General features: G+C 35.2%; 1 protein-coding gene across 2 annotated transcripts in view; it reads left to right on the forward strand.

Moving 5' to 3' along the window:
• BBS7 (Bardet-Biedl syndrome 7) overlaps window positions 1-24,907 on the forward strand; it is a 45,311-nt gene that overhangs the window by 15,297 nt on the left and 5,107 nt on the right. For both annotated transcript variants that reach the window (XM_003410426.4, XM_023548630.2), the window contains exons 8-15: window positions 2,913-3,043; window positions 6,561-6,645; window positions 7,592-7,694; window positions 9,487-9,679; window positions 11,551-11,625; window positions 13,884-13,949; window positions 18,022-18,161; window positions 21,687-21,851. In XM_003410426.4, coding sequence (XP_003410474.1) covers window positions 2,913-3,043; window positions 6,561-6,645; window positions 7,592-7,694; window positions 9,487-9,679; window positions 11,551-11,625; window positions 13,884-13,949; window positions 18,022-18,161; window positions 21,687-21,851 — 958 coding nt within the window. The remainder of the gene's footprint in view (window positions 1-2,912; window positions 3,044-6,560; window positions 6,646-7,591; window positions 7,695-9,486; window positions 9,680-11,550; window positions 11,626-13,883; window positions 13,950-18,021; window positions 18,162-21,686; window positions 21,852-24,907) is intronic.

Below are 24,907 nucleotides of genomic sequence, written 5' to 3' on the forward strand. Positions count from 1 at the left end.
AGGTTTTGTATGCATATGAAGCGACTGAAAACATCATGGCTTGGGTCAGGAGCACCTTAGTCCTCATGGGGACAGCTTTGCTTTTCAACACTTTAAAGAGGTCCTTTGCGTCAGATTTGCCTAATGCAGTGCATCTTTTGATTTCTTGACTATTGCTTCCATGGCTGTTGATTGTGGGTCCAAGTAAAATGAAATCCTTGACAACTTCAGTTCTTTTCTCCGTTTATCATGATGTTGCTCATTGGTCCAGTTGTGAGGATTTTTGTTGTCTTTATGTTGAGGTGCAATCCATACTGAAGGCTGGGGTCTTTGATCTTCATCACTAAGTGCTTCAAGTCCTCTTCACTTTCAGCAAGCCCGGTTGTGTCATCTGCATAACGCAGGTTGTTAATGAGTCTTCCTCCAATCTTGATGCCCCGTTCTTCTTCATATAGTCCAGCTTCTTGGGTTATTTGTTCAGCATACAGATTAAATAGGTATGGTGACAGAATAAAACCCTGCCGCACACCTTTCCTGACTTTAAACCACACAGTATCCTCTTGTTCTGTCCGAACAACTGCCTCTTGATCTATGTAGAGGTTCCTCATGAGCCCAATTAAGTGTTCTGGAATTCCCATTCTTTGCAGTGTTATCCATAATTTGTTACGATCTACACAGTGGAATGCCTTTGCATACTCAATAAAACAGAGGTAAACATCCTTCTGGTATTCTCTGCTTTCAGCCAGGATCCATCTGACATCAGCAATGATATCCCTGGTTCCACGTCCTCTTCTGAAACCGGCCTGAATTTTTGGCAGTTTCCTGTTAATATACTGTTGCAGCCACTTTTGAATGATCCTCAGCAAAAGCTTGCTTGCATGTGATATTAATGATATTGTTCTATAATTTCTGCATTCGGTTGGATCACTTTTCTTGGGAATAGGCATAAATATGGATCTCTTCCAGTCAGTTGGCCAGGAAGCTGTCTTCCGTATTTCTTGGCATAAACGAGTGAGCACCTCCAGCGCTGCATCCATTTGTTGAAACATCTCAGTTGATATTCCAGCGCTGCATCCATTTGTTGAAACATCTCAGTTGATATTCCATCAGTTCCTGGAGCCTTGCTTCTCGCCAATGCCTTCAGAGCAGCTTGGACTTCTTCCTTCAGTACCATCGGTTCCTAATCATATGCCACCTCTTGAAATGGTTGAACTTCAACCAATTCTTTTTGGTATAATGACTGTGTATTCCTTCCATCTTCTTTTGGTGCTTCCTGCATCGTTTAATATTTTCCCCAAAGAATTCTTCACTATTGCAACTCGAGGCTTGAATTTTTTCTTTAGTTCTTTCAGCTTGAGAAACACCGAGTGTGTTCTTCCCTTTTGGTTTTGTATCTTCAGCTCTTTCCACATGTCACTGTAATACTTTGTCTTCTCAAGCCACCCTTTGAAATCTTGTTTAGTTCTTTTACTTCATCATTTCTTCCTTTTGCTTTAGCTGCCCGACATTCAGGAGCAAGTTTGAGACAGATAGGTTTTTGTGGGCTAATATCCATCTATGACATTGTTCTATGCTAAAATCCATTTTTAATTGGCTAGGGTAGGGAATTAATTATAATCTGGGAGTATTTGGTGTGAAGCAAGGAAGAAGTGCAGTGGGCGAGGAGCATTCCTGTCTTCCAATGAATTTATACCTGATTTTTTTTGTGGTAGGTGATGAGATGGCTATATGTATATGATCTTTATTCATATATTCGTTCATTTCTTCAACAAATGCTTATTAGAGGAAACAGCGAATAAAGACACAAATATAAGTTACCTCTAGCTAATCATCTAAAGAAAATATAATAGGACAATGTATTACAGAGTGATGGTGGAAGGGGGAGGCTACTTTTAGGCTAGGTGGTCAAGGAAGGCCTCTTAGAAAAGGTGAAATTTGAGCTGAGGTCTGAGCAGTTAGCAGTGTAAAGATTTGGGGAAAAGAGTGTTTCAGGAACAGAAAAAAATAAGTGCAAAGGACTTCAGGCAAAAGTAAACATAACTTATTTGAGGGACAGTAGGAATTCATAGCAACAAGGAAGACCAGTGTGGCTAAATGCATCAGCATGGCATGTGATGAAGTTGGAGACATTGGGTAAGACTAAACTGTATAGGCCCTTGTAAGCCTTGGCAAAGAGTTTGAATTTTAATCTAAGTGCAGTGGGGAGTCATTGGAGAATTGTTGAGTGGGGGTATGACATGATCTAATTTACTGAAAACAAAGCAAAACACCGGGAGAATGAATTTTGGCCAGAATGTGTCAAAAGTGAAAGTATGGAACCCAGTGAGAAAAATACTGTTATAGTTATTATAGTTTTTCCTAGTCTGCGGTAGAGATACTGGTAGCCTGGACTAGGCTGATGGTAGCTGGAAGTGGGAAGAAGTAGACAATTTCAGTAAATAGTTTGGAAGCAGAGCTAATAGAATTTGCTAATGGATATGATATGGGAAATGAGGAAAAGAGAGGAATGAAACATGAAGCCTAGATTTTGTTCTGCCCAGCTGGAGGGGTACCGTGTGCTGAGAGAGGGGAAGACTGGGTAAGGAGCAGTGTTGAGAGGTTGCTGGGAAAGGGGGAATGGGCCATAGAAAGTTTGAGATGCTAGATAGATACCTAAGAGAAGAGGCTGAGTTAAGCATTTTGAATACATGAGTCTGAAGCTCTGGAGAGAGGCCAGAGCTGGAGATGTAAACTTGGGGGTCATGACCATATAGATTATACTTAAAGCCTTTGAAATGGATAAATATGGATGGAGAAGAGAAGGGCATCTGCTTATGCTCAAAAGTTTTTTTTTTTCCCATTATTTGATATGTACATTTTTTTCATTTTTACTTGGTATATACTTGAGTATAACTATTAGTTTTTCTAATAACATAACTTTTATTTTTTTAAAGGTATTTTGTGTATTGACAGCTTTGATATTATGGGTGATGGGGTTAAAGATTTACTTGTTGGGAGAGACGATGGAATGGTGGAAGTGTATAGTTTTGATAGTGCAAATGAACCTGTTCTACGATTTGATCAGGTAAGTTTGTTTTGAAAAGACTGTGCTTTAAATGAGTTTATTAATCCTCAAGTAATTATGGATATGCCTATGGTTTGGATTTCATTAAATGAAAATATATTAAAATCTTGTGTCTGGTTTAAAGTATTGCTATTTTAATGTTACCAAAATCTTCTCTTTTGTATCATAGACTACTCCTGTATTTGAATAATAGACTGTTGCCTTTAAGCTGAATAATATGTTTTTAAATATTACATATTTCTAAAGTGTCAAATATTTTGCCTTAGTTTTTGTAATGCATAGTAGACTTACCTTACAGGAGTAACATTTATATTTTTGGGTAACGTAATTGAGACTGTGGTGTTTTAAAGTAATATGGCGTCAGGAACAAACGTCACTTTGATAAGACAGTGTCAAAAATATCTTTAAGCAGGGAAATGGAGAGCAGCAGTTCAGTTCTAGCTACCCAGGGGTCAGCTGTATAAAAAACAATACTAGATAAAAGCAATTTTTAGTTCACAAGTTTTAAATCTAGTTAAGCTTATTTATCTCAAGGTGTAAAGTTACATAGAGAAGCATTTCAGTAAAAATCGAATCTTTGATTTTTATGAAATAGTGCTCTCCAACCCAGAGCTTCCCCATTCTGCCTCCTGCAGGAGATAAATTTCTTTACTATCATGGAGGCTGTTTAAAAAAAGAAAAGCCACAACTCAGCTCCAACTCTTTTCTTTCTTTGTCTGGATTTTTCTATTAATGGTACTTCTCCACAACTTTAACTGCATTTCAGCAAACACAAGTGTTTGAGTGCATTGACAAAGTATATAGGTTATGTTGGAGCCCTGGTGGCGCGGTAGTTAAGAGCTCAGCTGCTAACCAGAAGGTCAGCAGTTCAAATCCACTGGCCCCTCCTTGGAAACCCTGTGGGGCAGTTCTGCTCTGCCTTATAGGGTTGCCATGAGTTGGAATCAACTCGACAGCAATGGGTTTGGGCTTTTTTGGTTATAGAGATAAGGAGTCCTGGTGGCACAAACGTTTAAGTGGCTGGGCTGCTAGCCAAAAGGTCAGTGGTTTGAACGCTCCAGCCACTCTGAGGGAGAAGGATGTGGCAGTCTGCTTCTATAAAGATTTATAGCTTTGGAAACCCTCTGGGGCGGTTCTGCTCTGTCCTGTAAGGGTTGCTATGAGTTGGGATCAACTCAATAGCAACAGATTTGTTTTGGGGGGGTTAATATAGGAATAAAAACATACAATGAAGTTTATTTTATATATTCCTTGCACATTTGATAACCCTACTAATGATGAACAAGTAAAAAGTCATCTTGCTAATGACACAGGTGATAATTTAGATTTAAAAGGATATGTAATCCTCTGTTGATGATCTGCTTTTTCTCATCAGCCCTTGAGAAACTTTCCTATTTAAACGTCAAATCCTTTCTTTGACTTCTGTTCCAAACCCCAGTAATGACATAGCATTTCCCTCCTCTGCCAGGTCTGGCACTTAAAGTCCTACCTTCTCACTGTTTCTTCTGTTGTCTGATGATAGAGATACTACTTTCAGGTTATGGTTGGGCTGTGAATACTTCATCTGGGGTCCACAATGTCACTGTCTTTGTTGCTTTCTTTCCTGGAGAAGACCAACACAGTATGGACCAGTAGTTGGTTGGCTAATCAGAAAAGTTACGGGCAAATCATAAAAAAAGAGTATATATACATACCTTAAACATCTGATTTTAACTTAAACTTATATATCCGTTTGTCAATGTTTTGAGGATTGACCAAGGTCTTTTTTGGTTGATGAGAAGAATAAAAGAGTTTCACACATATATTACATTATGATAAAATTATGTTGGGGAAGTGGAATGAAAAAGTACAAGGAGGAAAGAGAACAGTGTAAAATTTCCAACTGTTAAGAAGGATTTGTTTCTGTATTTTTTTAGGTTGATGATTTTGTGTATCAAATTGTCCTGGTATTTCGATTTACTGGATAGGATTAAAAGATGTGAGAATTTTAAGATGATAATATTTACACCTTTCCAGAAATTACATTTTTTTAACTATTTAAAATTGTGATCAAAAATTGGCAAGGCAACTTAAAAGTGTACAAGGAGATATGTAGTTTTTTTCAGAATTTACTTTAGCAGAAACATGAATAAAAAAGTTTGAAGACGTCTAGTGCATGTATGGAAACCCTGGTGGCATAGTGGCTAAGAGCTACAGCTGCTAAAGGAAAGTTTGGCAGTTCGAATCCACCAGGTACTCCTTGGAAACTCTATGGGGCAAGTTCTACTCTATCCTGTAGGGTCACTCTGAGTCGGAATCGACTTGAGGTAGTGGGTTTTGGTAGTGCATATAAGATCAACTGGAGTACTTGTTAAAAATGCAGATATTAGAGCCCATCTGTGAACCTAGCTTTATGCAAACTTATGATGAAACCTTTGCTACTTGACTCTCTGAGGTAATAGCCTCAGGAACCACTAGGATAGCCTGATTTGAGAATAGCTCAGAGGTTTGTCTCTTACGGGAAACGAAGAGAACTAGCATTTGTTGATTGCCAGGTGTCCATTAACTTCAACCTCTCCTTTAAAACCAGCCTTGCCTGATAAGAATTACTTAGCATTGTGTTCCAAACTGCTAGTCAAATCCCATGAGTGAGTTGCCAGAAGAATTTTTTTTTTTAACGAAGTAGAGTGGATTGAAATAGAATGCAAAACACACCTTTTAAGTTATATACATTGTTGTGTATGCTCCTGTGTGAATGTATATATGTATAGTGGATTGCAATGTAACATTTATTGCGTGCTTTCAAAATAGTTTAAAAGTCACTGACCTACAGTTCTTTTTTAAAATATATTCCTAGTTGACCCATCCAAGTGATTATTGTCAGACAAGTTGGGTAGTATTGCTTTAAGAGACATAAACCCTGAACGATCTGAAAAACTTGGTTTCTCTCATAGTAGCAGATTTCCTAAAGATTCTATAAAGGCTATCATCTTCTTTATTCATCTGAAAACCTATTTGGAGAAAACACATGGGATGTGACCTCTGAAATTCAGAAAACAGACTAAACTTTTTAGAGCTTTGCTTATGTCATTTTTTAAAAACTTATTTTTCTTTATTTATATAAAGTACTTATTTGATGAGCATACTGTTAAGTGATACACACAAATATGCTGGAGTTACTATGAATGCTCTTTCCCCAACTTTAAAAATATTAGGATTATCTGAAGTTTAAGCAAGATTTATGTCTAATTTCAATGCAGACACATAATAAGCATTTATATGGAGCCCTGGTGGCACAGTGGTTAAGAGCTCAGCCACTAACCAAAAGGTTGGCAGTTCAAATCCACCAGCTGCTCCTTCGAAACCCTATGGGGCAGGAATAGACTCACAGCAATGGGCTTTTTTTTTTTAGTAGGTGCATATTGAATGTCTGGAGACAGGAAAATAAGTTTTGTAACTTGACATGTTATCTGTGGAATTTTTAGTTATTAATGAGTTTTTTTTTTTAATGAGGTACTTAATTTTAAATTTATTTTAGACCTTGTCTGAAAGCATCACATCTATCCAAGGTGGTTGTATAGGGAAAGATGGCTATGATGAAATCGTGGTATCCACATATTCAGGTAAGGTACATGGTAACAGGTAGTTGTGAGAAAGAATCAATAATAAAAAAAAATGTAGATTTTATAAATTGTATTTGATGACTACTTAATAAAAAAGTGTTACTATTAAATCACTTTTACCTGAAGCATTACGATCTTCATTTAGTAAAGAATAAGAAGGCAAGAGTGGGCAGGTTGATTTGTAAGACAGTTAATATTTGAGTAATACTTTTTAAGAGCACTTGCCGTGTCTCTAGTGTCTTTGAAAATGAAATGAAATTCTTTCTTTTAAAGAGGAGTGTTTACTGAAATTAAGTTTATGTTTTGTACTGCGCATTTCTCATTAAAAAAACTTGCTTTTTGAGTAGGTCATTTTTGCAACCTCACAGTAGTCATGTGAGAGTTTAAATTTCCATGAAAATAATTTTTGAGAGGGAATTCTGATTTGCCAGTTATTTTTTAATTTGCTAGAATGTATTGACTTATTCCATACTTGAAAATGAAAACAGTAAATTAAAAAGTGAAAGGCTTCCTTAGACACATTATAGTATTTAAGGCAAAATACAGTAAGATCTGTGAAAGCCAGAACCTGTGTAAGGCAGAAACCTGTCAGAGAAGGAAAACTGAAGTATTTTCCACTGATAGAGAGTGATATAAAAGTGGTAACACCACACCCTGGCAAAGGCAGAAAACTTGCGAAACCTGGAAAAACAAGGCAGTCCCATCCATTTCTGGCTCTGACCAGTTTCACTGTATCACAAAATGCTTACTTGTCTTTATGGTTCAAATATTTTCCAGCTTTTTTTTTTTTTTTTTAAGAATGGTATATAAGTCCTTAGGATGTGTGAGGTTCATGCAGGTGGATAAAGGGGTACATGTCAGGGAGTTTCAGCTACACAGTGTATACTGTATCTCTTGGTAACACTGGCAACACTAAATGGTACATGATTGCAATTCATCTCTGCAGGCTGGGTCACAGGTCTGACAACGGAGCCTGCTCATAAGGAAAGTGGACCAGGAGAAGAACTAAAAATTAACCAGGAGATGCAGAATAAAATTTATTCTTTACGGTAACTTTGGGGTTTTTGTCCTCCCCTCCCCCCGCCCCGCCACACATACCCCATTTCATGAAGTGAAGTGTTGTTATTGATTTATTACTTGTATATGCATTATATTTTACTGGAAGGAATGGTACAATTAATTAGCATATCACCTTTAAAATGAAAGTATATCACTATAAGAAAATTAGGTTAAAGGCAGATTAATATTTTGGAAATGGACTTTTTGTATGCTTTTTTCTGTTAATGACTTTCTTAGATTAAGGATTATATTTTTTTATTTGTTTAGCCTAGATAGTAGGAATGCATTTTTTTTTTTACGGACATCAGAAAGAAACCAACACAGATGGCTCTAGTCTTAATTCCAGTGTTCACTGTTCCTGTGGATTCTTTGGAACCTATAAATTTGGCTTCTAAGTTTTCTTACTGGAACTGAATACTGTTGACTACATCTGACACAGGGGTTGCTTGCATGACGTGGCCAGTTTCACAGGTCCTGGTACAGTTTCAGGTAAGGTACATGGTAACAGGTAGTTGTGAGAAAGAATCAATAATAAAAAAGTGTAGATTTTATAAATTGTATTTGATGACTACTTTATAAAAAAGTGTTACTATTAAATCACTTTTACCTGAAGCATTACAATCTTCATTTCGTAAAGAATAAGAAGGCAAGAGTGGGCAGTTGATTTGTAAGACACATGAGCTGCTGAAACTTTTAATGCTTGCTTTCTCCACTTTGATGTTTCCTAATTTTTCGGGGGTAGGAGGCATTAATCTTTTTTGGTGGTAGTTGAGGGCTATAGAAGTTTTCAAGGCAGCAAAATATCAGATGTACTAGCCAAGACAATTCACCAAAGCCACCAGGAAAGCAAGCTCTAAACTTAAGTAGTAAGGATACTAGATTCATTCAGGTATATCCTAGCCCACGCAACAAGGATACCAAATAGGTCTAGTGACTACCATGTCACTTCCTCAATACGATACCTCTTATTTAACCAAGTCTACCTTCTCCCGATTCCGCCATATTGTTCAGCCAGCACCTGGAACACTGCTAGGTGTTCCTAGCACTCAGTAAATATTTCTCGAATGAATGAATCTTATCCTTTGTTGATTGTACAGATCCCTTCCAAGCTCTTCCCCAGACTTTTCCTCCCCAACGTAGGGCTATCTATGTAGGCTATGTGTTGTTCTACCTCAATTACCATTTACTTCATTTGCACATGGCTTTTCTCATTGAAGGAATCCCTTAAAGAGCTACTGTAAGCTATGCCCGTACAGTTCAATCTCAGCAGACTTTTCTCCAATACTTAAGCTGTGCCACTGGCTCATGAACCCTCGTCCCCAAAATATTAATGGCTCGGTAGCCTCCTCCTTATTTGTTTGTCCCCCCCAATGTCTTACTGCAAGTCTTCACACATTTTGTTTCTTCTTATTAAATCTAAATTAATGTTTCTCTGCCCCACTTTAACCATTTCCCCTTCTAAGTAGTACTATATGCAACTGCGAGCAGTAACCAGATTCCTGTGTTTGAACTGATTATTCGCAACCTACCTTGATATTTAAAAATTCTTTATTAATGTTGCTGATATGGGACTGAATAGGTGTTTTAATTTTTAGATTAGGGTAAATAGTGTAGTCATTTGGACATTGATAGAAGCAAAATTTTTGTTTCTGTTGATGTTATAGTTCTAGCTCAACCAATAAAAACCTGTTCTGTAGATGTAAATGACTTAAGTTTATAAATATTTTAAGGACTTCAGATGTTTATACTGTAGGTGACAAAGTTATGTATATTTTCCTCTAGGAGTGAATTGGAACATCTGCAGTATAAGGTACTCCAGGAAAGAGAGAAATATCAACAGTATTCTCAGTCAAGCAAAGCCAAATCAGCAGTACCTTCATTTAGTGTAAATGACAAATTTATATTAAATAAAGATGATGCCAGCTACAGCCTTATCTTAGAGGTGCAGACAGCAATAGATAATGTGTTAATACAGGTAAGCAAAATGTTTAATTTCTTAGGTAAAGGACTTTTAACTAATTGACTGTAATATATGTTTTATGACTGGATCTATTTTGCCAACTAATAATATGCATTAATTATTATTGAACACATAGTTTTGAACTGCAGTTTCAAATGTTATAGCTTATTAGTTTCCATAAGATAATCACTGTGCTCATCTGACAAAAACCAAACCCACCGCCGTCGAGTCGATTCCGACTCATAGCGACTCTATATGACAGAGTAGAACTGCCTGATAGAGTTTCCAAGGAGTGCCTGGCGGATTTGAACTGCCAACCTCTTGGTTAGCAGTCGTAACACTTAATTATTATGCCACCAGGGTTTCCTAGATTATTTAAATTATATCTTTACTTTTATTTAGCCTATAATAATTAAATAAATAAATAACAGATGGAATTAAGTTTTAGGGAAAGTCAGAAAGAAGAAGCTAGTAAGGGTTTTCTTCTTTGGCTACCCTCTGAAAGAGTTTTAACAGAGCTGTGACTTAAACAACTCTAATGTTTAATGCCCTTATTAAAATATTTTTAACCCCCAAATTCTAAAATGGTAGCTTACTGTCTTAGTCATTGTCTATTTCTTCCAGTGCTGCTATAACAGGAATACCACAAGTGGATGGCTTTAACAAAGAGAAATTTATTTTCTCACAGTGTAGTAGGCTAGATGTCCAAATTCAGGGCATCAGCTCTAGGGGAAGGCTTTCTTTGTCAGTTCGGGAGGAAGGTCCTTGCTCTTCCCTTGGTCTTGGAGTATCTCAGCACAGGAACCTTAGGTCCAAAAGACCCTCTGTGCTCCTGGTGCTGCTTTCTTAGTGATATGAGGGTCCCATCCCCTCCTCCCCTTGCTTCCCTTTCATTTTATCTCTTGTAAGGTAAAAGGTCACACCCCAGGGAAACTCCCTTTACATTGGATCAGGGATGTGACCTTAGTAAGGGTGTTACAACCCCACCCTAGTCCTCCTTAACATAAAATTATAATCACAAAATGGAGGACAACCATACAATAGTGGGAATCATGCCTAACCAAGTTGACACACATTTTTGGGGGACACAATTTAATCCATGACACTTACGTTACAGCTTGCTCATTAATCCACCAGTTTCTAAGTGGGTCAATAGGTAATCCTAAAGGGTGAAATTTAAGAATAATAACGTATAACTCAATTCATCAATACGTTTTTGTTTTTGTTTTTTTTAATTAGAAGAGATTTAGGGAGTAGAAAAGTATGATAGTAGGATGAATGGAAAACAAGCAAAAGATGGAAAACCAACCAGAAAATGATTAAAGAACAAAGAGGAAAGAGACAGATTTTTTAAAGATTTGGGGGAAAGATTAGATTGTTATTTAAAATTTAAAGGTGAAAATCTGTCTTAAGGAACACTGAGCGCTGCAGCACTGAGCAGCTGAGGGCACTGTTCATGTAGAATGCAGTACAGCAGCCTTGTCCTAGCAGCTAGCCCTCCAGAAAAAAAATTCCTTTCTTTTTGTGTTACAGGTGAAACTGAAATTTATAAAAATAAACCGATATAATAAGAATAGTCACACAGTTATTTACAGCTGATGGTAACACTTTTAGCACTGACAAAAATAGATAGGAAGATTACACTTTTAAGTGAGTATTGAGAGATGATATTCTATGATCTCTTATTATTTAGATTAGAAAAAAAATAGATTGTAAAATAACATCTATTCTTTATTATATTTATTTTCTGGAAGCACATACTTATTAACTTAAATTTCAAGGTGAACATAAAGTAAAATTAAAGATAACCCCTAGAGAAAATATATTTTGTGAAAATTTTTAGGTTTTCCACCTCAACTTTTTTTTTTTTTCAATATTGACTATAGAGTGATGTTCCAATAGATTTACTTGATATGGATAAAAATTCTGCTGTTGTCAGCTTCAGCAGCTGTGACTCTGAGGTGAGTAAAATAGCAATATAAAGAACTATTTAGAGGCTTTCATTTTTATTATGCTATTTGATTAAAGCCTGTAAATGCTATTAGACCTTGATATTTCTTCAGTTGTTCATAATCTTTCCATCAAAATCTGCTTCTGCTCTCTTCCTTGTCCTTAGATAATCCAGAAACCTGGGTGTCGTCCTAGATTTTTCCTCTGTCATCTTCTGTATCCAGTGAGTCATTTGCTTTTGTCAGCTCTGTCTCCCTGGCTCTCATACCTCTACTCTGTTTCATTCTTCTGTTAACTTAGTCCAGGCCCTCATAATCTCTTGCTTGAACTACTACTCTAACTAGTTCCTCTGTCTGCAGTCTTGCCCCCCACCTCCAGGCTTCGCTGTACACTGCCACCAGAGAGGTTTTCCTAACATACATCACTGCGTCATTTCGTTTCTCAAAACTTTTTGAAGATGCCTTATTTCCTGCAGGTTGTAAGTCTTGATTCCTCATTGTGGCATAGAAAACTTTCCATGTTTTAGTTTTTGATTACATCTCTACCTTATCTCTCACCAGCTCTTACCTTTCCTCCCCATTTCTGCCAAACTGAAGTTCTTAAAATTACTTGAAAATGATACAGTTTCACATATCCTTGCTTTAGACCGTGGTCTATTCCTTCTGCCTATTCTTCCTAGTCCTCCCCATTTTTTCTGGACTTGTCGAATGCCTGCTTGACCTTCATTCAGCAGATATTTGTTGAGCACTTACTGATGGTATCTTGCCAGTGCTTTGGACATGCTTACTACATTCACTTCTTTATGCTCAGAAGACTAGCAGTCTCAGAGCTAGGTGTGGCTGCTAAAGAGAAGTTAGAGTGAAAATAGGTTCTAGATTAGCTGCTTGGAAAAGGCAAGCCAGAACAAAAGGAGGTAGTGTCTGGAGTTGGAGGTAGTTACAGATTAAAAAAAAAAGGATGGCATAAAAAGAGTATATTAAGAAAAAAGTTGATAATTAGAGAATAGTTTGCAACATAATTTCATAGTAAAGGTTTTCTTCTTGACAAGCGATTTTATAACAGTTCTGTTATAGTTTATCATCCCTGTTTGAGAACAGAATATAAAAGATTAGGATCTACGTTTTTATGACCACTTAAAAAAATCAAGTTAAAGTCTTTAAATCCTATATTACTATGAAAGATTAACCTGTTATACTACTACAGGATTATTTGAAATGAGCATTTTATACTAATTTAAATTTGATTTTTTTTGGCTGTTTTTTTTTTTTTTAAACTTACAGAGATTTTTCAAGTATACACAGAAAGAGAGAGAATAGTATAATAACCTCCATGTACTTCAACATATGGCCAGTCTTGTTTTATTCTCTTTACTCTCTCCCCATCCCCCAAAGCTAGATTATTTTAAACCTGATCCCAGACATTTTATCTCTTTCAATGTGTATCACTTCATCCGTAAATGTCATTACATAACATTTGTTTTTAATCACTGAAGAGTAAATTTATTTTATAAGCCAACCGATCCTCTGTGTTTACTAAGTGTAAATGACTTGAATTTTCTTTTTGATTTTAGTATCCTTTATATTTCTTCACTTATTTATTAAAAAGAGGGAAATAGCAATACATGAAAATTATATATAAAATGTTTCATGTTGCTTTGCCTTTTTGTAATTCATGCACCCGTGTATGCTTTTTTTCATTTTTAGTAGTTTAATATTCAATTTCAAGAAGTTACAGTATTGGAAGTAACATGTTCAGTTTAATTCAGCAAACATATGTTGAGTGCCTAAGGTATGCCAGGCACTGTGGTATTTGCTGGGGATACAGAGATAAGGTATTTCTCAGTCCTATGTAAATATTTGTGAAAACCAAAGACATTCAACATCAAACATTATTGTACATGTCTTTATCATGTAAATATTAGGAGTTTGCATTGTCAGTTAAATTTTTAGAACTCTTAATGCTTAAAAATATTACTGTAGAGAGTCAGGATGGAAAGAGCTTTAAGCTGTCGAGTCTTAAAGATCTGAATTTGAATTCTACTTTCATCATTTACTAGCTATAGGAAAGTTACCTAACCTCTCATAGCCTTAGTTTCTTCATATATTAAAACTTATTAGTAAAACTTACTGCATAGAAATGTTGGTGGGAATAAATGAGAACACATTTGAAAAGCACTTAGCACAGTGCCACCCAAATGGTAACCCTCATTATTATTGATGCTTTTTTCATTAAAAACATGAATTCATCCTTTTCCTTTTAATCTTCCCAGTCAAATGACAACTTCCTTCTTGCCACTTACCGGTGCCAAGCAAATACCACAAGGCTGGAACTCAAGGTAAAAATGTTAGAAATTACCTCCACTTGAATGCCTGAAAACTTTTTTTTTCTTAACTATATCTTGCTACATATGACATAATTACTTTGCTTGAAATTTCTCTCTGAATGAGTCATATTGGAGTAATGACTTCCGAATTACTTGTTAGGTTTTAATTTAGTCCAAACCACTATCATTAGCACTCAACCAATCGCCTTCTCTAAAATGATACATTTTAAGTTTCCTCTAACTGGAAAATTTTTTATGGTTTTTATTATGGAAACTTTTAAACATATATAAAAGTAGTGAATCTCCATGTAGTTATCACTCAACTTCAGCAATGATCAACTCGTGGCCAGTCTTACTTATGCCATCACTCCCACCTAAAATTATTTTAAAGCAAATACAATCTATAATTTCATTTATAAATATTTCAGTATGTATCTCTAAAAGATAAGTACTTTTTAAAACAATCATACTACTATCACATTTAAAAAAAGACTAATTCTTTAATATCCTCAAATATTCAGTATTCATATACCACTGGTTTTGTTTTTATGCTTTGTTTTATCTAATTATGGTCCAAATAAGGTAACTTAGTTTTTAAAATGTCTGGTCTATTTGTCTTATAATTTCCTATGGTCTATATTTTGCTGATTGTGTTCCAATGATGTCATTTATCATCATCTGTTTTAGAGAAAACCTTTTAAACTTTAGTAATGTCATTTTTACTATTAAGTATTGAGCCTAGCATATGAGTCTATTTTAATTACTTAATTTGTAGTGTAAGATTATTTTTTTAATTTTTAATACACCTATGATCTAAGAATGAAGAACTATAACTTTTTCCCTAGCATTGCTGGTGTTCTGAGACTCAGTATATTTTTTTAAGAGAAATGCCGTTACACAATAATTTTTTCATATCTGGTTAAGAGATGTTCCAATTAAATGTAGTTTTTTTCCTAAACAGTTTATTTTGGTCTACATAAGTTTCCCTTCATATATTTTGAAAGAAAAGTTGAAAACTGGGATAAATTTATTTCTAGAAGAATATACTTAAGAATATTTTATCAGTAAGCAGCCTAGTTAAACATTTTAAATTATGTATCACTAAGGAAAATTGTGCCAGTAAATTAGGAAGTAGGCCTAAAATTTGGGAGGAAAAATTTCTTTTTATAAAATTTGATAAAATAATTTTAAAGTTCAGAGAGAAAATATCTGAAAAGAGCCAAGAAAATAATGAAGGAGTAAAAAGTAAGGTGAAACTTGCCTTGCCACATACTATAGTAAACCATACTATAAAACTGTTGTAATAAAATAGTATAGGGTATTTCCAAGGCATAAATAAATGGGTCATACAACAGGAGAGAATCTAAAAATAGAGCCCACTACACATTTATGGGAAGTTAATGCATGACATTCCTATTTAGGAAAAATTTCTATTTCTATTTGAAAATTGGCATAGCACAACTAGCATCCATCTACAAGAAAATTAAGTGGGTTCTTACTTTGTGCCATATATAAAAAATAAATTCAGCTAAATTAAGTATGTAATTATTAAAAAGAAAAATTAGTTATTACCCAGAAAATGAGTGAATATCAATAAAATATAAAGATTATCCATAAATTGTTATTAAAAAAGATCATGCAATAAGTAAAATAGGCAATGGATATGGATAGGCAATTCACAAAAGAGGGACTCAAAATGGCTAATAAACATTAAAAAAAAAAGTTCTACCACATTATTAGTCAGAATAATTAAAATAACAAAAAGCTATTATGGCTTATGTAATATAATCGGCAAAAATTTTAGAGCAAAGTCATCAGGTGGCAGGTATGAAGAAAAGAACACTTTCAATTACAATTGGTGGAAATGTAAATTGGTACGGCCACTTTGAAAATGGGCATTAGCCCCAGTTTAGAGAATCCATTTTATAGCAATAAAATCACAGTAATATATACATAAAGGAGCCTTTGTGGCACTTAAGTGCTCAGCTGCTAACCAAAAAGTTGGTGGTTTGAACCCACCCAGCGCCTCTGTGGGAGAAAGACCTTTCCATCTGCACCTGAAAAGGTGGTCGTTAGGTGCCTTGGAGTTGCTTCCAACTCATAGTGACCCTGTGTACAACAGAGCGAAACACTGCCCAGTCCTGCACCATTCTCACAGTCGTTGCTATGTTTGAGACCATTGTTGCAGCCACTGTGTCAGTCCATGTCATTAAGAGTCTTCCTCTTTTTCACTCACCCTCTACTTCACCAAGCATGATGTCCTTCTCCAGGGACTAGTCCCTCCATATAACACATCTAAAGTACATGAGATGAAGTCTCGCCACCCTCACTTTTAAGGAGCCCCTGTAAAGATTACAGCCTAGAAAACTGTATGAGACAGTTCTTTTCTGTCACTTGGGGTCACCATGAGTTGAAATCAACTGTACGGCATCTAACAATAACAATATATACATAGATGTGTATGTAATTAATTGCAGCATTGTAGAAGCAGAAAAGTGGAAACAGTGAATACTTATTACTAATTAAGTGGTTGAATAAATACCTGTTTCTTCATACCATGGCATATTATTTAGCTACCATAAAGAATGAGTTAGAGCTATACCCATTAACATGGAGAGAATTCCATGAATTAAAGAACACAAAAATGCTCGAAAAAAATTCATATATATATATATATGTTTATAACGATATAAATATGGAGACAGGTATGAAAAGAAATATGGCTGATAGGAGAGACAAAGATAAGGGAAATGTGATTATTAGAAATAAAGGCAAGTTTGTTTTTCTTTTTTAATCTGTGATCTAAGAATTAAAAACTGACTTTTTCCCAGGTGTTGCTGATATTGAGACTCAAAGTATGATTTAAATAGAATTTATTGATGTTAAATTATGTATTTGTTTTTGTACATATGCATAGAGAGAGGAATAAAAATATGACTACTAAAATAATAATGTTTATTTCTGGGTGATAGAATTTCAGGTGACTTATTGGTCCATTTTTTTATTGTTTGAATTAATAATGGATATGATTTATTATATAGTCAGAAAAAGTATTATGAATTTATTGTAAAAAAAAAGTCTGCTGCCACTTAAAGCTTACTCAAAGTACGTAACTTTATCATATAAGTATTTTTTTTCCTTTCTATATTTTTATTCTTTATCTTATCCTCTTAAGTTTCCTTCTTTCCCCATTCAGTGCAGCATTTGTAAAATACCTTGCTTTAAGCTTTTATTTATTTTTCCCAATTAAGTAAAACATTGATTTTTTTCCCCCTTACATGCCAGGAAAAAAAAAAGAAACAAAAGTGTGAATTAAAACATTACTTCCATTAGAGAAGATACCTTTGTCGTGTAAGAGACTATAATCCGTCCATGAATGTGGAACAGAGGAGCTGGAAGGAGAAGCTGACAGCTTACCAGCTCCTTTAAAATTAAGCCTTCACAGTGTAGCAAATTACTTGTTTCTGAGTGTTTTGAAATCTCAACCAAGCAGCTATATTCAAAATAGCCCAAAAGAATTTTCCAATCTAAATATGTCATAATTACATTATTGTTATGCTTCTCTGTTTTCACTGAAAATCAAGAATTAAGTTCTTGGAAACTTTTTTTTCCCCCGTTACTAGATTTTTGGAACAATAGCTATGTGTTCTAATACGCGCACTTCTGAGAAAATGAGGTATTCCACATAAGTTTTAGTTATTTGGAAAATTCATTTATCCCTTCAACAAAATCTTAGCTGTTTTTTATGTGACTTTTCATAAAATATATACCATTGTTTTTGGATGTGACAGGGTAGTGTGAGAGCACCAGGAACGGAGTAGCATTGGTAAGTATGGATAAATCAGCTGGAAATACAGGATAGAGGTAACTTACAGAGTGATTAATTTTGCTATTACTGCCAAAATATTTTTAATTTTCCTTTAATGGTAAAAATTAGTTGTTTAATAGAGTATCATTATTTTCTTCCAAATATTACAGAAGAGATTAAGGCTTAAGTACTTGATTACTTGTGTTGAACATTTTAAAGATACATTTATGCTCCTAAAATTATTCTTATTTTCTTTCTTCTTTTGTATTGAATCAGATTCGCTCAATTGAAGGCCAATATGGCACACTTCAAGCATATGTGACCCCAAGAATTCAACCCAAAACCTGTCAGGTCCGCCAGTACCAGATCAAACCCCTTTCACTTCATCAGAGAACTCACTTTATTGATCATGGCAGGTAGGACAAAGGAGAGGTTAGTTTATTTTTAGGATAGTACACAATTCAGATAAATTCTCTTTTTACTTTGAGAGTGTAAATTCTGGTAGCTCCTTGTACACTTTAAATATTTTAAATACTATAGACAATATTTCTAATAAATAGAAGATTCTTTGTATTATTTTAGAGGCTAATTTGAGTAGGACTTTCTCAGTGACATAAATGGTTAAGCGCTCAACTACTAGCCAAAATGTTGGCACTTGGAAACCACCCAGAAGCACTTGGGGGAAGACAAGCCTGGTGATCTGTTTAAAACCCTATGGGACAGTTCTACTCTGCACAAAGGAGAGACTCTGAAGCTTGCTTTTGAACGTAGAGTAGCTAAAGCAAATGGAAGAAATGAAGTAAAAGAGCTAAGCAGAAGATTTCAAAGGGCAGATCAAGAAGACAAAGTATTACAATGAAATGTGCAAAGACCTGGAGATAGAAAACCAAAAGGGAAGAACGTGCTCAGTGTTTCTCAAGTTGAAAAAACTAGAGAAAAAAATTTAAGCCTCAAGTTGCAATACTGAAGTATTCTACAGAGAAAATACTGAATGACAGGAGAAGCATCAGAAGAAGATGGAAGGAATACACAAAATAACTGCACCAAAAAGAACTGGTCGACTTTCAGCCATTTCAGGAGGTAGCATATGATACAAGAACTGATGATACTGAAGGAAGAAGTCCAAGTGGCACTGAAGGCATTGGTGAAAAACAAGGCTCCAGGAATTGGTGAAATACCGATTAATACATCTCAAAAAAAAGATGCTGCATGGGAAGTGCTTCCTTATCTATGCCAGAAAAATCTGGAAGACAGTTACCTGGCCAACTGACTGGAAGACATCAATATTTGTGGCCATACCAAAGAAAGGTGATCCAACTGAATGTTCAAATTATCAAGCAGTATCAGTAATATCACACACAAGTAAAATTGTGCTAAAAATGACTCAAAAACAGTTGCAGTACATTGATAGAGAACTCCCAGAGATTCAAACCAAATTCAGAAGAGGACGTGAAACGAGGGATATCGTTGCTGATGTCGATGGATCTTGGCTGAAAGCAGAAAATACCAGAAAAATGTTTACCTGCGTTTTATTGACTATGCAGATGCATTTGATTGTGAGGATCATAACAAATTATGGATAACATTGTGAAGAGTGGGAATTCCAGAACACTTCATTGTGCTCCTCAGGAACCTGTACATAGAACAAGAGGCAATCATTTGAACAGAAGGGGATACTGCGTGGCTTAAAGTCAGGAAAGGTGTCGTCAGGGTTGTATCCTTTCACCATACTTATTCAGTCTGTCTGCTGAGCAAATAATCCAAGAAACTGGACTATATGAAGAAGAACGCAACATCAGGATTGGAGGAAGACTCATTAAGAATCTGCGTTATGGAAATGACACAACCTTGCTTGCTGAAAGTGAAGGGGACTTGAAGATGAAGATCAAATACTATAGCCTTCTGTATGGATTTCACCTCAACATAAAACAAAAATCCTCACAATTGGATCAATAAGCAACATCATGATAAACTGAAAAAAGATTAAAGTTGTCAAGGATTTCATTTTACTTGAATCCACAATCAATGCCCATGGAAACAGCAGTCAAAAAATAAAATGATGTATTGCATTGGATAAATCTGCTGCAAAAGACCTCTTGAAAGTGTTGAAAAGCAAGGATTTCAACTTGAGAAACACTGAGCATGTTCTTCCCTTTTGGTTTTTTATCTCCAGGTCTTTGCACGTTTCATTATAATACTTTAGTCTTCTTGATCTGCCCTTTGAAATCTTCTGCTTAGCTCTTTTACTTCATTTCTTCCATTTGCTTTCGCTACTCTATATTCTAAATCAAGCTTCAGAGTCTCTCCTGACACCCATTTTGGTCTTTTCTTCCTGTCTTTTTAATGACCTCTTGCTTTCTTTATGTGTGATGTCCTTGATGTTATTCCACAACTCATCTGGTCTTCAGTCATTAGCGTTCAATGTGTCAAATACGTTCTTGAGATTGTCTCTAAATAGAGGTACGATATCTCAAGGTCGTATTTTGGCTCTCATGGACTTGCTCTAATTTTCTTCATCTTTACCTTGAACTTCCATATGAGCAATTGACGATCTCTTGTGCACTTGGCCCCTGGACTTGCTCTAACTGATGATATTGAGCTTCTCCGTTGTCTCTTTCCACAGATGTAGTTGATTTGACTCCTGTGTATTCCATCTGGCAAGGTCCATGTGTATAGTCAGTCGCTTTTTATGTTGTTGAAAAAAGGTATTTGTAATGAAGATCGTTTTTGGTCTTGCAAAATTCTATCATGTGATTTCTGGCATCATTTCTATCCAAGGCCATACTTTCCAACTACTGATCCTTTTTTGTTTCCAAGTTTTGCATCCCAGTCACCAGTAATTATCAGTGTATCTTTATTGCATGGTTGATCAATTTCAGACTGCAGAAGTTGGTAAAAATCTTCAATTTCTTCATCTTTGGCATTAGTTCTTGGTGCATAAATTTGAATAGTAGTTGTATTAACTGGTCTTCCTTATAGGCGCATATGGATATTATCCTATCACAACATTGTACTTCAGGATAGGTCTTGAAATGTTCTTTTTGATGATGAATGCAATGCCATTCCTTTTCTATTTGTCATTCCTGGCATAGTAGGCCATATGATTGTCCTATTCAGAAGGGCCAATTCCAGTCCATTTTTAGCTCACTAATGTCTAGAATACTGATCTTTATGTATTCCATTTCGTTTTTTACAACTTCCAGTTTTCCTAAATTCATACTTCGTACATTTCACATTCTGATTATTAATAGATATTTGCAGCTTTTTCTTATCATTTTTAGCCCTTAATCTATATGCCATTAAAGTTCCTTCTAAATCTTTAATTCTATAAAGTTCACATTGTGTTAATTCTGTATAATTATCCATTTGCTTTGTTTTAAATATATGTAGGACAAGTTTTTTTTTTTTAATTGTACAGTTTTGTAAGATAGGAAGTATTAACCCATGTTCCTTCAAGATAAGAAAGTATTATTTCTTAACTTGTCCAATAGCACACAGCTAGTAAATAGTGGAGCAAGGTTTCAAACCCATATCTGTCTTATTCCAAAGCCTCACCCACTGCCTTCACACTAGGTTGATTCTTTTCTTAAGGAGACTCTTGTGTGAGTATGTTTTACAGTTTATATGGAAATACTAGATGAACTTTTCAAAAATGAAATCTGAGTAAATTTGGGTTTTATTTGTAAAACACGTTATAATGAAAAAAAAAGTATTTATGCCACTATACTGAATAGTAAGACACCTAACACAAGCATTTAAATCTTTTTTTTTCATGAAATTGAAATGCTCATTTATTAAGATTAATCTGAGAAAAATTAAATGAGTGCTTCTATATTTGTTCATCTACTATTGTAAAATTCTACTTGTTCATGTGTTATATAGATATAGCCTACATCCACATATTCTTATATACAAATGTGTGTTCTGTTATTAAATTACAGACCCATGAATACATTGACTCTAACAGGCCAGTTCAGTTTTGCTGAAGTTCACTCCTGGGTGTTTTTTTGCCTTCCTGAAGTTCCTGAAAAACCTCCAGCAGGAGAATGTGTGACATTTTACTTTCAGAACACGTTCCTGGATACACAACTGGAAAGTACCTACAGGTAAGTCAGACTTGTTGGTACTAGTTCACAACTGTTGTAAATGGAGCTTCTAAGTTTTCGTTTACTTTAAGGGAGGAATAATTTGAAAATAATATAATTGAAAACCTAGACCATTCAAGAGAATCTACTGGAAAACAAGTAAAATTAATGAGTTTAGAAAAATGTTTGAATAAAGATGAATATGCAAAGATCAATACCTTTCCTAATTTTTCAACCATAACTAATTGGAAAATACATTGTTAAAAAAAGAGCCATTTCAGAATAGCAGTAACAATTAGAAGCCACATAAAATGCATAGGAATAGTCTTAATTATATGTTCTTAATAATATGTATAGAACTTACGTGAAGAAAGCTGTAAATTTGATTGACATAAGAGACTTGATTAAATGGAGTAATAGTTTATAGTCTTTAACATGAAGACATCGTAAAGATGGCAGTCCTTGTCAAATTGATTTGAACATTTGTCCTAATTCCAAAATATATTCCAATTGAATTTCTTTATGCAAAAAGATGAAATGATTTAAACTTCAGGGGACCAGGCAAGCTTTTTGAGGTTATCATGTAACAGTGTGGAGGACAGTGTTTTCTTCTATACTCTTCTCAAGATTCCAGTTACACTCCTTCCCACTTTGTACTCATTTGGCAGTCATCTCCCATGAGCTCCGTAAGACCAAAAAAACCAAACCCGTTGCCATCAAGTTGATTCAGACTCTTAGCGACCCTATAGGACTGGGTAGAACTGCCACATAGGGCTTCCAAGGAGTGGCTGGTGGATTTGAACTGCTGACCTTTTGGTTGGTAGGTGAGCTCTTCAGCCACTGTGCTATCAAAGGTCCCTGGGCTCCATAGTTTCTCCATTTCTGAATATAGTAGAGACTAAGCTTTTCCTTCTCCTTTGTTCCTATCTCTGAATGTGAATTAGTCCCACATGACTAATTTCTCCATATCTGTTCTTTGAGCTTTTACCCACATTCTTCAAGGTCTTTGCATTCTTATTCTCCCTCCCATGTTTAATATAGATTGTTTGTTTTGGTGGTGGGTGACTTCTTATCCTCTCTTTGCCTCTGCGTCCTAGGGATTCTTTCCATAAGCAGATTACTGAGGTATTCTTCTCTACTTCTACCACTAAGTTCTAGAAATGGCAATGAACACATAATTTTATCTCAGAATGAAGCCTTTTAAGACCAAGAACCCTCCAGAAATCTTACCTGTGCCTCACACTTTAATCGCAGCAGACAACTTGACATGCCCCTAGCACATTATATATTTTTATAATAGCAGATTTTTGCTCTTTGCCATCTGCGTACTTAACTATTCTTTAACAGTCAAAAGTACTTACCTGAAAGACCCAGCTCAATAGCTGCGTTTTTTGATTCTCTTAACTGTTCCCATAGCATTTTATTTTGACTTGTTTATGGTATTTATTGTTATATGGTAGTGCAATGGTTAAGTGCTCGATTACTAACTGAAAGGCCAGCAGTTTGAACCTACCAGCTGCCTTCATGGGAAAAAGACCTGGAGACCTGCTTCCATAAAGTTACAGTCTATAAAACCCTATGGGACAGTTCTCCTTTGTCATGTGGGGTCACTATGAGTCAAAAAATCAACTCAAGAGCACCTAACAATAACAGGCTTGAAGTATATAATTTTTATGTATGCTTGTCTCTTTAAATTAAACTAAGTTCTCATGGGCAGTGTCTACTTCTTAGTTATCTTTGTGCCCTCCAAGTACCTAACACACGTGGGTTTGCACATAGTAGGTGTTTAAGTTGTTTTTGGGGTGCCAAAATAAAATACATATATATGGAAGGTAGTGAAGAGGCATGTGCTTTGGAAGCATATATACTTAGGTTTGATTCTTGGCCGTGTCACTTACCAGCTGTTTGATCTTAGCTAAGTTACTTAACTCTCTGAGTTTTGTTTTTCTTTCTAAGGAAGGGAAATAATAGTATTGAGTTGTGATGATTAAAATAAGCATTGTAAACTATTAATAAATAACTTCTGTTAACAGATTAAAGACTAGAGAAAAAGCTCATAATTGGGAGTGAAATAGTAAGGATGTGTTATTCAACTTTCTAGAAAAAAATGTAATGTCTATAGCTAGTCAATATAATTAAAATTATTTCTGTGTATGAAAATCAAATAAAAAGTAAAAATTGAATATAGGAAAAATGGTATATATTAATAAGGAAACTTTTGGTCACATAAAAAGAAACAAAGCAGGTTTAACCAAAAAAAAAAAAAAGGAATTTATTGGTTCACATTATAACTTAAAAGCCAAGCAGTAATCAGCCTCAGGTGCAACTTAACTAGTATCATCTAGACTTTATCCTTTTATATTGCTCAGCTCTGCTTTTGTCTTTGTTCACTTTTCATGTAGTGGCATGGTGGTCACAGTAGCTACATCCAGCCTTATCTTTTCAGCTGCCCTAGAGCCTTTCTTTCCTGCTACTTCCAGTAGATGTCCCAAGATTGAGCATCATGGCCCAGCTCTGACCGCTGCAGTCAGGGAGATAGAATATCATATGGAATTGAGAAGGGGAAGAGAGAGAGAGGTTTCCCAAAGAAAAACACAGGTCCTATTACTATAAGAAGTGGCAGTGTACGCTGGGCATAGAATAGCAGATGTCCCTCTTTCAGGTTTGAGTTCATATTTCCTTTTTAAGGATGAAGCATATAGTCATATTGTAATTTATGTAACTACAAAAAAAGTGCAGACTTACGTGTAAGTAAATCATTCTAAATATACTGAAGGGATTAGCTACTGTAAATATTAGTAGTGAAAATAAAGAAACAAGCTATGTTTTAAATGAAGAACATAAAAATTGTCCTATCTTTAGGAGGCATATAGCTAGCTTATTTTGTTTAGCATTATGAGTAGGTTCAGAACTCGAGTTAATGTAATTACAGTAAAAGGTTACCTGTTTATATAAGCTTTATGTTAACAATTTTACATATTAGTAGGATATATATATATATATATATATATATATATATGGAAACCCTGGTGGCACAGTGGTTCAGAGCTACAGCTGCTAACCAAAAGGTCAGCAGT

The sequence above is a fragment of the Loxodonta africana genome, chromosome 5 (genome assembly GCF_030014295.1).
Source record: "Loxodonta africana isolate mLoxAfr1 chromosome 5, mLoxAfr1.hap2, whole genome shotgun sequence".
Classification (NCBI taxonomy): Eukaryota; Metazoa; Chordata; class Mammalia; order Proboscidea; family Elephantidae; genus Loxodonta; species Loxodonta africana.